Source organism: Leuciscus leuciscus (assembly GCF_965113295.1).
Source record: "Leuciscus leuciscus genome assembly, chromosome: 25".
NCBI lineage: Eukaryota > Metazoa > Chordata > Actinopteri > Cypriniformes > Leuciscidae > Leuciscus > Leuciscus leuciscus.
In genome coordinates, this window is record NC_138724.1 from 8,910,032 (window position 1) to 8,923,920 (window position 13,889).

The 13,889-nt window shown below is 38.1% G+C and overlaps 1 protein-coding gene across 1 annotated transcript in view; it reads left to right on the forward strand.

Annotated features, from left to right (window-relative positions):
• Positions 1-13,889, forward strand: part of slc5a12 (solute carrier family 5 member 12) — a 30,751-nt gene that overhangs the window by 1,687 nt on the left and 15,175 nt on the right. The window contains exons 2-9 of the mRNA XM_082160458.1: positions 2,369-2,434; positions 2,539-2,590; positions 7,363-7,430; positions 9,682-9,836; positions 10,046-10,186; positions 12,099-12,228; positions 12,422-12,510; positions 12,906-13,018. Of these exons, the coding sequence (XP_082016584.1) occupies positions 2,369-2,434; positions 2,539-2,590; positions 7,363-7,430; positions 9,682-9,836; positions 10,046-10,186; positions 12,099-12,228; positions 12,422-12,510; positions 12,906-13,018 (814 nt within the window). The remainder of the gene's footprint in view (positions 1-2,368; positions 2,435-2,538; positions 2,591-7,362; positions 7,431-9,681; positions 9,837-10,045; positions 10,187-12,098; positions 12,229-12,421; positions 12,511-12,905; positions 13,019-13,889) is intronic.

A 13,889-nucleotide genomic window follows, 5' to 3' on the forward strand; every position in this document is an offset into this window, starting at 1 on the left:
CGTTTTCACAGATTCACGTTTTTTACGTTTACGCTGAGATGATAACGTTTTCAAAGATTTTCAACGCTTGTACCTTGGAACCTATTTCAAGGTTTGTGTTCTCGAGCCACCCAACACTGTTTTGTGTGAATGGGTGCCAGAGCATGTTAAGGGTTTTCTGTTAAAACGGTGTCGTGTTAACGGCCCCTAAGTTAATAACTAATGATCTTTGCAACGGAAGTTAATCAATCAAAGCTAACTTTGGCTGGACAGTAACTTTATTCTAGAGCTGCTGTGCAGCCAAAACAATCTCTGTTACTTTAATTTCATGTTATCACTGTAAAGCTGCTTTGAAACAGTCCATATTGTTTAAAAGCGCTATATAAATGACGGTGACTTGATTTGAAACGTGCTGCATAACACGATAATTGACCTTATAGGTTTATGTGTGATTAAAAGCCTAAATTCAATCTGTTCATCATATAAAGAGATTGTGGGCCCTATTTTAATGATCTAAGCGCATGGTCTAAAGCGCACGGTGCAAGTTCACTTAGGGCGTGTCTGAATCCACTTTTGCTAGTTTAACGACGGGAAAAATGGTCGGCGCGCAGCACATTGTCTAAAAGGGTTGTCTCTATTCTCACAATGAGTAATGGGTGTGTTTTGGGATTTACATGCGTTAAACCAATCAGAGTCTCATCTCCCATTCCCTTTAAATGCCAGTTGCATTCGCGCCATGGCAGATTCGCTATTTACATGACGGAATTTGATAGTTGAAAGACCGAACGCTTCTCCAGAGCGCAAACGGAACTACTCGTGCACGAGCCAAAATATTTTTTGTCACATACAGCAAACAACTCCTCACTATCCGCTAGCTGCCTGTCCCCTGAACACACTGTAAAGAAATGCGGTCTCTGTAGACAGCTCAGGCTCCACAAACGGCAAGAAAAACAAACTGGCCCAGCCTGGACCACGAAACATAACAAACAGTGTTCCAGCGAATAACCGACAAGAATGATTTGGGGGTGGGGGTTGGGGGGTTAGTGCGCGTGCACATGAAGGGGGTGTGGGGAATGGAGGAGAGAGAAGCATGAAAAGGGAAGTTAGCTAGAGGAGAGATGTCCTAGACAACGACTAACGTTAAAAATTTATATTCTTGAGAATTTTGATATGGCCGACACACGACCAAAGAGACGATGTTCCGATGAACAAATAACAAAGAAGAGGGAAAAGGAGAAGGAACGCGAAGTCCCGAATTCGAAGTGACTTCACCCAACATCGCTTAGAGCACCTTTGATAAGCAGAGTGTAAGCGCGTTGTGGACCCGCCTATAGGCCCACATTACTACTGCGCTCATAAAAAAAAAAAAAATATATATATATATATATATTGCGCCATTGTGCCATTGACCAACTGAAACCTGGTCTAAAGTCAGTCTATTTCTGTTGCCTCAAAATAGCAACGCGCCAACAATGCGCCAGAACACACCTCGTTTTCAGACCAGCACGCCCTTGGGCGCACAAATGGTAGCAAATGCATTTGCTATTTAAATAACGTGGCGCAGGACGTGAAAATGATAACCGCGTCGGACTGAAACTAGCAAAAAACACTTGCGTCGCGCTTGGTGCTGCATTGCGCCGGGTGTAAGATAGGGCCCTGTGTCTCATAAAATTTTTCATGTTTGGAACGACATGAGAGTGAGTAATTTTCAGAATTTTCATTTTTGGGTGAACTAACCCTTTAAGTTTATTAGTTTATGTTAAAACTGTAATCCAAATGCAATGAATGAGTATGCAATTCAACTACATAAATCTTAAATTTAGACCCTTATATTTTTTTGTGTAGTGTGCCTGCACTACACTGGGTAACACTTTATTTTGATGGTCCCTTCTGAACATTCTGTGGACTATAAGTAACTTTGCAACTACATGTCAACTAACTGTCATTAGAGTATTAGTAGATTGTCTGTTTATTATCTGCTAACTCTTTATTGTGATGCTCCTCCAACAGACATTATACTGACTAAGTAACTTTGCAACTACATGTCAACTTATTCTAACCCGAGCCCTACCAGTCTACTAATACTCTACTAACACTCTAATGAGAACACTCACAATTTTACTCTTTATAATACATTAATATTACATGATCAAATTATTGCATAATATATTACAATTACCATATTCAGATCAGAAATATAGCAAATGTCTACTACAGGACACAAATAAAGTACTGGATGATCCCTGTCAGGTGTGATGTTGGCCAGATGTTGCTAGGCTTTTGGAGGTCATGACTTTTAGTAATAAATCACAGTCAGCTGTAGTTATGCAAGTTAGGGCTCAGCATGATATTTATTTGTTCTGATTTGTAATTTGTGTTTTTCTCACAGTATTTGGAATTGCGTTTTGGTAAGCTTGTTCGTGTTTCAGCCACTCTAATTTATATAATTCAAACGGTGAGTGTGATTCCATGTTCATACACTTAAAATGCATATTATGTAGTTTATTGTTTGGTTTTTGACACATTTTTATGCTGATTGTTCTATTGTTAACTCCTCAGATTCTGTACACTGGTGTGGTAGTTTATGCCCCTGCTTTAGCTCTGAATCAAGGTTAGTCTGCATTCATCACAGAGAAATAAAATACCTTGATATGAACCTGACATGAACCTGAGCGGGTTGTTTATAAAAAAATTTGAGAAGCTTTTGGAGAATGGTTTTGTGAATGGATTTCCCATGTGAAAAAGAAGTGCACTTAATTGTATTGAATGTGCACTTGTAGTGTACTTCAAATCTTATACTTAATCTTAAGTATATTTAAATATAAGAAAAATATATATATATTAATGAAATAAAATTCCACTAAAGTGTACTTAATGAAAGTCAACTTTCATGACAATGTTTCTGAATGCTTTTAAAAAGTTTACTTTGTAACAATGTCAAATTAAAGGTTTTATATTACAGTTTTTGGACTATTTTTCAAAACAGTCTTTTCTTTTCATTCTCTAAACTGTAAGTTCATTTGTCAACTGTTTGCTTGAACATCAGAACTCTATTGCATGTCTGCAAAATGTAGCAACTCACCCAAAACATTTAATTTATGCTTCAAAACCTAGTTAATGTGTCAGTAAATTGCCCAATGCCACCAACATAAAAAGTGTTTTTGTCATAATGTCAGGTTGGTTTAAGGGGTACGAGAAGGGTCATCAGTAATTCTAGATTTAATTACAGCTGTTATTACATGAAGGTCTTTTATAAATTCAAATACAATGTAAAAACATAATAAGTGCACTGTATCAAATCATTCATTTAAATGTTAGTACATAGTAATTAAAGACACCTAATTTCAAGTGGGATCTAATATTTTCTATTTATACAGCACATTTATTTTTGTAGAAATGGAAATGTAAACTGGAAAATCACAGTTGCTTGTTAATGTTTACATATTATATTCTTCCCCTAACACCACACATTCTTACATATCTTCATATTGCACTTTCATGAAAAGAAACTGAATTTTCAGTTTACATGCAACACATCTCTACAAAAATAAACTGCTGTTGCTGTTTAGGGATTTAGACGCTCCTCCATGTTAAAAAAATGGCAGTGATTGTGCTGGGCAAACTCCATATAGCCTATTGTATGCTTCCAAACTTGACTGGTTGATTGGTAAGATTGGGATTCCTATTTCATTACAATGGCAGGCCATTTTTTCAGTTTAGCAGACATACAAACATTCCATGTCATAGATATTTATGGAATATACATGCATGCCCAAGAGATTTTGATAATTCAATGAATCATTTTGCATGTGATGGTTTTTATGATAAAAGAATGTTTAGAAGATGTGAAGAGTGAAACTGTTTGTTCAGTTTTGATCAACAAGCCATGTGCATTTAGATTGCTTTCATTTAGTCACTAACACCATTGTGTTGAAATCCAGACACTAGGGGTCACCCTTGAGAGCCCCAAACACCTCTGAAATATTCAGAAAAGGCCAATCTAATGTCCAGGCCACGTCCACAGACATGCGGGTATATGAGGCGGCCGGCATGCACACACATTTCAGCTTTGTTTTTGGAGCCTAAGCCAGCGTCTCTTTATTCTGCAAGAGAAGCAAATCCATTCACTTCTGGAATACAGCATTTGCTGCTGGGTTATCAGCATAAAACAGTGGATAAGTGCAGAGAGCTCCTCTGGGTGCATCAGCAGTGTTCTAAAAGAGGCAATTTCCTTTTCAAAAGAGTGAATTCCTCTAAAAGAGCTGCACGGCAGATTGCGTCTTTTTAAAGTCTTCTCTCTCCCTCGGAAGGGTACGATTGCTGTCTGCACTGTTTAGGCCACACCCATACAGAAACAGCTTTCGTGGATGGTTCATGCTTTCCCTGCAAGAGTATGCCCATTGGGACGTTGCGGTTGCGACTCTCGTACTTCTTCAAGAGGCCGAGATTGTCCTCGCCAGATTCAGATTCTAACAGATTCTCAAACACTGAGGGCGATCTGGGGGATACAATGAGAGAGATGCCGCCTGGTCACTCCCTGCGCACCTCTCATTACTCAGCACACTCATTCCCCTGTTTGAGTTTCTGGATGAGTTTGGCGCCTCACCCTCGAACTAGCTTAATTTTTCATTCAAGGCTTGTGAGGAAGATGGGCTCATGTCTTCTGATGTGGATGACTCATCTGTGCTGCTACCTTCGGGTGTGACAGTGCAGTCTGAGGCTGAAGCGGAGTTGGCAGCCATACTTTCCCGGGCAGGACGATTGGTTCCTGTGGTCGGAGCGTGATGCAGTAGAGGCAGTGAATGTGGTTTAACCTGCCTCCATGGTTCCAGTGAGGGACAGGCTTGGGAGGCGTGAGGAAGCAGCGCATCCTCGAAACGCAAACTTCTGGCCTGCAGCAAGAGAAGGGGGGCTAGGAGTGAGAAAGCAGAGTGTCGCTCACTGCTAAACCGTGCCCGTTATGGCCCAGAGACTAAGGAAACTGCTCTTTTATGAGGAACCAAAATAAACTCTTTGAAACAAAACCGAAGATTCTTCTCCCGGCCCTCCTCCGGGAGTGATGATCACCACCTCTTGGTTCAGAGCAGCTCCCTCCATCTCTGGGCCACCCACATCATGGCCACTTAGATGGATGTTTAGAGGGTTTAGTGGCAGCCTGAGGGATGGGCTGCGTCACCTTCCTGTGGGGGGCACGACGGGGCGGCCAGGGTGATGTCTCAGGTTACGCAGGGGGATGCCCTCTGTGAAGAGCAGACTGGGGGCCAGCCCGCAGCACCCTTGTGGAGGTGATATCACACCAGGGCAGAATAATCTTGATGGCCTCCATCTGCTTTTGGACTGCTGAGACCTGCTGGGCAAAGTCCTTGAAGAGGCCACCTTGCGAAATGGGGGCATCAAGAAAGCGGACTTTGTAGGCATCCCTCATCTCTGGAGGATTTAGCCAGGGATGGCGTTCCTGGACCACCAAGGTGGACATTGTCTGGCCAAGGGCCTGTGCCATGACTTGAGCAGTTCCTGCATCAACCCTGGCTCAGAACTACTCTCTTGTAGTTATTTGAGTGCTAGCAATCACATGCTTTTGAAAGTCCTGGAATCTGCCTTTCTAGCAACACTGTGAGCCTTAGCAGCAAGGGCTGCCATCGTCTTACAGGCCTTAGACAGAAGACTTGGCCGGTTTCACCGCAATTGCACGCTCCACTTGTGGAATCTCCACGTAACCCCTGGCGGCCACACCATTGAAGGTAGTGAGAGTGGAGGAGGTTGTGAAGCGGCTTTGGGCAGTGAAAGGGGCCTTCCATGACTTCTGGACCTCCTCGTCCACTTCCGTGAAGAAAAGCACTGGGGCATGACGCGGCTGTGAACCGCGTGCCACACCCAGGAACCACTTATCCAACCACAAGCACTCAGGACAAGGTGGAGGGTTCAGCAGAGGGGACTCTTGCCTTCACCAAGAAGGAAAGTCACAACTGCAAAGCCGACATGGTTATGCTCTCGCAGTGACAACATGAACCATCCATGAATGCCATCTCAGTATGCTCGTGGACCAGACATGTGAGACAGCAATCATGGCCGTCAGATGAGGACAGGAAATGACCACAAGGACGACAAAGCCTTTTTGAAAAGACGCTCACCGCCCTTGCTTGCTCTTTTAGTGCCACCCTCTTATATACCCTTATGTGCGGGGGAGTGGCTTGGCTTGCAATGCATTTTTATAAAACTTAGAGGTGATTGGTACTCCCGAGTGAGACCCCATTTGTCTGTTAACATAATGTCATAGTGACTTACAGATATGGAATGAGACATTTATGAGCCAATTTGTTATTATTTTTTGTAGGCTGGTCATTTTTGACCGGGAACACCACAAGTGTAACTTTGTTCCAGTTTGTACAAAATAAAAGCATTTCAAAACGAACTTCCTGGTTAAACATTAAAGCACACTAGTGGGATAAACAGTGCAACTTTTTCCATATTTTTTTGAATATTGACAAAATCATCCACAATTATTATTATTTTTCACTCAAAAACTGAGGTACATAGGCTTAGATCAATGAGGCCTACGATCAAGAAATTCAAAACCTATCCTAATTAAAAGAAAACAAGTTGACAAAAAGCTTGAATCCAATATGTGGCGATAGCATAACGAGCAGTTTACAAGCAATATTTAAAAGGCTGGTCATTTTTGACTGCCAACATTAGAGGTTACAGGGTTTTCAACAGCGTAAGGGTTACAAGAAGAAAATCATCTAAAATTCTTTCAATTTCTGCCATTTTTTTATTATGTGGAACACGAGAAATTTTCGGAAAAAAATCTCTATAAAGAACAAGCTTCATAAAGAACACAAAACAGACAAAAAATTCTCTTGAGGTTATTCCAAATAAATCATGGTTCACTAGATACTTAATATAAAAGTACTTATGCAGTTCCGGACAGAATTTGCCATTTTGACCAGTAGGTACAGTTGATGCACTTTAATAAAGTGTGTAAAATGTATTCTGTTTGTTAAATTAGACTATCTGTACTGTATGTTTATTGTGACTTTTTATTTTAGTGGTTCTCAACTTTTTTTATTCCAAGCACCCCACCCTCTACCCCCTTGTTCAAAGCCTATCTAAGCTGATATATACTCCTAGTACTTCTGTTGTAATACAAATAAATACATTTTAAACATATATTTCAGTTTAATATTGTATATCTCGATTGTATTTGTTTGTTTGTTTGTTTATTTGTTTATTTATTTTTGCATTTTAATGAAGATCATGTTAACTGAATTTAAATAATCTCAGACTAATTTGGTCATCCCTGGAGGTTTGCGGAGGCCCCCTTGTGGGCCTCCGCAATATATCATGTATATAAATATATCCTTTTTATTCTTTACCCATCAGTGACAGGATTTGATCTTTGGGGATCCATATTTGCCACTGGCATTGTCTGCACTTTTTACTGCACATTGGTGAGTGTTAAATTAAGATTTGAACTGACTTGATTATGATTGTAATTATGATTATTATCTCCAATTATAATTGCGGTGGTGATGTGATTATGACTGTAATCAACAGTGATTGTGATAACGATTGAGTGTGATTGATATTATTTTGGTTATCATTATGATTACTATACTATTTATAGACTTACAGGACCAAGGACACTTAATATGTTAAGTGAACTATGCTATCTTTGTTTGTGAAGGAGCAATTATCATACAAAGCAACGATATCCAGGAGATATTGTCTCAGCTATGTATGTAACCCTCATTCCCTGAAGGAGGGAACGAAGACGTTAGATGTTTTTCACTTTAATATAATGATCCAGATTACCAGTAGTTCCTGCAGAGTAACTTGGTAACACTTGAGTAATTAGTGATGCATTTTATGACTATATTTAGAGTAAAAATTATATACGTCTCAGACACACGATAATGTTCTTTATAATTTGTCAGTTAGTTATAGTTATTACTGTAATGAGGATAGTCTCATTAAGTAATGATTGATTACCTAATAAGGAACTATCTCCTTAATTACTTACTGATTAGTTAAGCTTGTTTCTATATTAGTTAATAGTAGTAGCTGAAGTGTTAATGTACTACTCAGTCGTCCTGAATTACTTCCTGCATAGTAACTTATTAATGACAGACTATTATTCTAAAGTGTTACCAAAAAATTTTCTATCATGTGTCATTATATTTATTGGGTTGGTTTATGCGTTTTATGTGTCGCGCTTCAGAAATGTTGTAAATGATGTCATTTCCGGTAAGCGAGCAACGAACAGTGTGCATCGATGCTCCCTGGTTTTTGTGGTGCATTGTGGGATTTTTCAGGGAATAAATGTTACAGTGCACTGGAAGGATTTTGGGATTGAAACAACCTTAAAAATGGCCGACAACCTGATCAGTGCCTTGACTCCTGAACTAGGGAGCTGCTTGAGACACAGCTCCAGGAACAGGATTGGACACCCCTGCTATAGGCTATAGTAACAGAATTGTTTCATGCTGCAATGCATGTTGGCAACTCATGAACACTTAACATTTCAGCAGTATTGTCCAATGTTACAATACAACGGCCAGCAGCCATGTCACCCTGTAGCCCAAGACTGGTTGCCCACTGAATCTAAGCAGGGCTGAGCCTGGTTAGTACCTGGATGGGAGACCTCCTGGGAAAAACCAGGTTGCTGCTGGAAGAGGTGTTAGTGAGGCCAGTAGGGGGCGCTCACCCTGTGGTCTGTGTGGGTCCTAACACCCCAGTGTAGTGATGGGGACACTATACTGTAAAACCGAGGTCCTGACTCTCTGTGGTCATTAAAAATCCCATGGCACTTCTCGTAAAGAGTAGGGGTGTAACCCTGGTGTCCTGGCCACATTCCACCCATTGGCCCTTAACAATAATGGCCTCCTAATAATCCCCTTCCATTGAATTGGCTCCATCACTCTCTCTCCTCTCTCCACCTATAGCTGGTGTGTGGTGAGCGCACTGGCGCCGTTGTACTGTGGCTGCCGTCGCATCATCCAAGTGGATGCTGCACACTGGTGGTGGTTGAGGAGAGATCCCCTGATATGATTGTAAAGCGCTTTGGGTGTACAGTAGTACAAATGAAAGCGCTATATAAATGCCTCATTCATTCATTCATTCATTCATTCATTCATTCATTCATTCATTCATTCATTCATTCATTCATTCATTCATTCATTCATTCATTAATTCATTCATTCATTCAATATGAATTTCTTTGTTCACACAACAGTGTTTGACTAGTTGGGACATTTGTTGGAATCCTATTGGTCTAACATGACTTAAGGTTTTGTAAACTGGAAACTATTTTTTTTACAGTGTTGTTTTGTCAATGAAAATAAAGTAAAGCGATCACTTCAAAATGTGTGTTTGTTTGGTTGTGGTGAGGACGATAAATCAAGGATAATTGTGTCTTCCGATATGACTATATTGTCTACATAAAATGAAATGTATAGACAATAAAAATGAAAAGTATCAATTCCTGTTAATGTATCAGCATCATACCTAGAAATTATAATCTGTTTCATGATAAAACATGAACTGTTTGAACTAACTTGTGAAATGTTTTGTCCGTTTAAATATTACTGTATATTTAAACCTTGGAGAAATGTTTAAAGTCTTGTGAATGGAGCATTCAGGACTCAGTGACTGGTGATCAGACAAAAACAGGAGAAACAGTGCCAGTGTGTGTGTGTTTAGGGTGGATTGAAGGCTGTGGTCTGGACAGATGCCTTCCAGATGGTGGTGATGGTGGTCGGGTTCCTCACTGTTCTGATCCAGGGAGCGAATAGAGCGGGGGGGATTGAGACTGTTTGGAACACAGCTCAAACCGGAGGCAGACTGGATGTCTTTGAGTATGTATGTGTTCAGACACGCAATATACTGGTTATACTTAATAAATAAGAACACACTTTATTTAATTTTAGATATATTATTATTACACGTAATTATTAGAGTGATTATTGATTTATGATTTATACATTGTTTACCAGCATCAATGAGTACATTTGAATAGTGACACTTTGTAACAGGTTAAAATACTTTTGTGCGAATTTTTTTCCAGCTTTGATGTCAATCCTCTAAGGCGACACACGTTCTGGACCCTCACGGTAGGGGGCACCTTCACGTGGTTGGGTATCTATGGGGTAAATCAGTCAACGATCCAGAGATGCATCTCTTGCAAAACAGAAAGACACGCACGCTGGTGAGCTCCCATAACTTTCCCTAATATTCCCAAAATCTGGTCATGCATTTTGATCAAAATAAAAATAAAAATCCAGATTACCATTAAATTATTTAAATAAAAATATTTATGTATTTATACAAATACATTTATCTGACTATTTTGCAAATCAGTGTGTTTAATCCTTAACAGTGGTGAAAATTAGTTCATTATCTAATGAGATATTTTGTGAAATTTGTATTTTCCTTTTTGCAATTTTGTCCTTTAATGTTCTTGTAACTTAAACAGTGCAATAACTCAGAGTCATGTATGAACTGATATATACACATTGAATGCAATGTAAGTCACTTTGGATAAATACAGCTTCCACATTCCTATGCTCTTGAATATTTCTGAACCCCTCTGCTGCTCGTGTGGCGGTCACAAATGACTGATTTTTTTAATAGTTTTTTTTATTTCAATAAAATGAAAGCAATATTTTAGTTCAATAATGTTTGTAATTTAATATTTTGAATTTTAAGGGATTTTATGAAACAAAATTATATTTAGGGAATAGTTACGATCTATTTATACCTGTTAACCACTTTTTGAGCAAAGGCCTGAAAAGGACATTTCCAACTTAAAGTGTTGTAAATCTTGAATGCTTTGGACCACAGAAGATTGGTCTCTTTCTAAAGAAGACACTTGGATTAGATTATTGCTAAAATGAAAGTTAAAAAAAGTTAAACCAAAAAAGTTCTTCAAATTTAAGTTTATGATTATGAAAAAATACTATTTTTACATTTTTATATTGAAATATCTATTTTCCAAAACATGTTTTACTCTAAAAATGTGAGAAAATCAAAGTTGTGCTCCACATTTTTGGTTGATATGTCAAAAAAAATTACTTTCAGTAAGATTTTGTTTGGGCGCAGTACCAAGCGTTTCCTCTAGATGAAATTCATCTCCTATTTGTTTCCAATGCAGTCATTTTTGACTATGAACAATACAAGTGTGTTTATTAATTTTTTTTCAGGACCATAACATTTTCGAATCATGTCCATAATTTTCTTTTGTGTGTTCACATAGCAAGTGGCAAAACCTTTACCTTTAGAAATTCAAAAAAAAAAAAAAAAACGTAATTGACCGAACAGCACCTCTAACTTGTTAATCTAACTTGTACTTCTACCCAATTACATTTCCAAGGAAAACATTATAAAAACATTCTCTTATTTCTTCAGGCATTTTTTTTTTTCTGTCAATAAATTTGTAGTCAACAGGTTTCAGAATATTGGCTTCAGCCTGTCATCTTAAACAGCATCACATAATAAGGACATTGAGAACACTGTAAATTAAACAGGATTCTTTCAAAAGTTTGTGCATCAAATATACTTTAACCAGCCTACTTTCGTACAATTAAAGTCACCATGAAATGAAAATTCACCCTATTTTCAATGCTATAGATCTTATCGTGAACAATTCATCTGCGCATACGTTATGCATGCAGGACTTCTCCAATCATTTAGTATGCTTAAACCCCGCCCCTGCAAGCTCACGTTCTTCTGCCTCAAGTTTTGAGAGCCACGCCCACATCTCAACATCCAATCAAGAGGCATAGAACCAAGTCCCAATCCAACAGTTTTTCTTGTTTCCCTGCATGATAATCCGTTACACTTAGATGTACGTAACAACATGTAGGAAAATATCTCTTTCTCCTTTCATTTCATCATGACTTTAAATGTAAAAGATATTTTGACTTTTAAATGAAGTATTTTTTTTACCCATTCTTTAACTTAAGTGCAATTTCATTTTTTATTTCTACTACTTTTTGCATTTCTGATTTAAAAAATATAGACTGCAAGAACAAAAAAATTTAATTCAAGTTTTCAAGCACCAGCTTTTCATTTATATTTCGAGTTCAGTTAATAAACAAATGGTCTTTCTTTTGTCTTAGGGCTCTGTATCTGAATCTGCTTGGTTTGTGGATAATTTTGTTCTGTGCTGTGATATCTGGTCTAATGATGTACGCTTTCTACTCCCACTGTGACCCCTGGTCAAGTGGATTGGTCTCTGCCCCAGACCAGGTGATGATCTCTATACATTTATTTGAAAAAAAAACTCGCAAATATAATCACCTGAATTAAACATTAGAACATCCACATGTCAATGGTTTAATATAATTAGTTTAGCAGTATTATTAGTGGCACTCACTAAAGTAAGTATTGCTATATTACTAAAGCTCATATCGTTAACGTTAGCGTATCCATTTCTTCTCAGCTCATGCCATATTTTGTGATGGAAATTCTCGGGGCTTTTCCAGGACTGCCTGGGTTATTTGTCGCATGTGCGTTCAGTGGAACTCTGAGGTAAAGCTGAGTCATTTTGTCCCTCAATGAGTTTCAGACAAATTACATGTAAAAATTCACAGTAACATGTGCGATAATGTAGTAATATAGCTTACATTTTAATAAAAAAAATTATTTGCTTAAGACCCTGAATACAATGTTTAATTATAAAGATGTTTCTTAGATTTAGAAATAAGTTACCACTGATATAGAGACAGTGGTATGATGTGAGTGTGCATCATTTTATACACATTTGTTTTAAAGTTTGGTTGTATAGAGATTTCTTGTATTTTTCCAAGAAAGTTAGTGAGTAAATAATGTCAGAGTATTCATTTTTGTGTGAACATATTTTCATATAGCTGAGCAATACTTCTGACCTATAAAAGGAGACATCATGCTCTGTTTCTCTTTTTCAGCACAGTAGCTGCCAGTATCAATGCTTTAGCCACGGTAATGTATGAGGACTTTGTGAGCCAGTGTTTTGGAGATCTGTCCAACCGAGCAGCCAACTGGATCAGTAAAGCACTGTGTAAATACACCCAATGTGGTCAATCTTTTTAAGGACTTTAATAAAGGATTCTCGTAATGAGAATGAGAATATTAATTGTGTCTTATGGCATAAGAGCAGATTTATCTCTGAAAAGACTTTGGATCAGTACACCATTATGAGTCACAGCGAAAAAAACTAAAAAACAGCCTGAGCTGAAAACAGCTCGTTCTGCCACTTTATATGGGCAGAAATGGAAACGCAACAGATCATTGGATCTCCAGATTTTACCAAGAAACGTCTGACGTTTTAACTGGCAGAATAGGTCAAACAAAAGGCAGAGTGTACCAAAACAAAACCCGAGCAGCTGAACCCTCATATGAGCACAACTTTATAAAGTTGGTCTAGAAATCATTGAAGAAGTTAAACTCTCAGCACTTGGAACATCAAAGAATGATCATTTCACCATAAATGAGTGATATTTACAGATTTGAATGATCTTGGAGAACATTGTGCTTTAGAATACTTTTAAAAAGAGAACTTTTAATGTAAACTCAATTTGAAGTTGCAATGATGAAGTTGTAATTTAGTACATTTTAAATATATTTCATTGCAATTCTGCAAGTATTGCAATTCTACTAGTTTGATGCGTTGACTAACATATAAAGCACATGTAAAATGTGCTTTAATATGTTGTCAACGCATCAAAATAAGTGTACTACTTTAAAGCACGACAAAAGATTATTAAAACATAATGATTTAAAAAAATGTATTTTACATTATTACAAAGGTCACTTTTGAGGAGTGTTACATGTGTTTAGAAACAGTTATGAAAGTGCACTCTCTTTAAGTGCTTAAGTGGCTTTTGTTTGATTAATTTTCTATTATATGCAAGTCCCTTTTTTTATATACT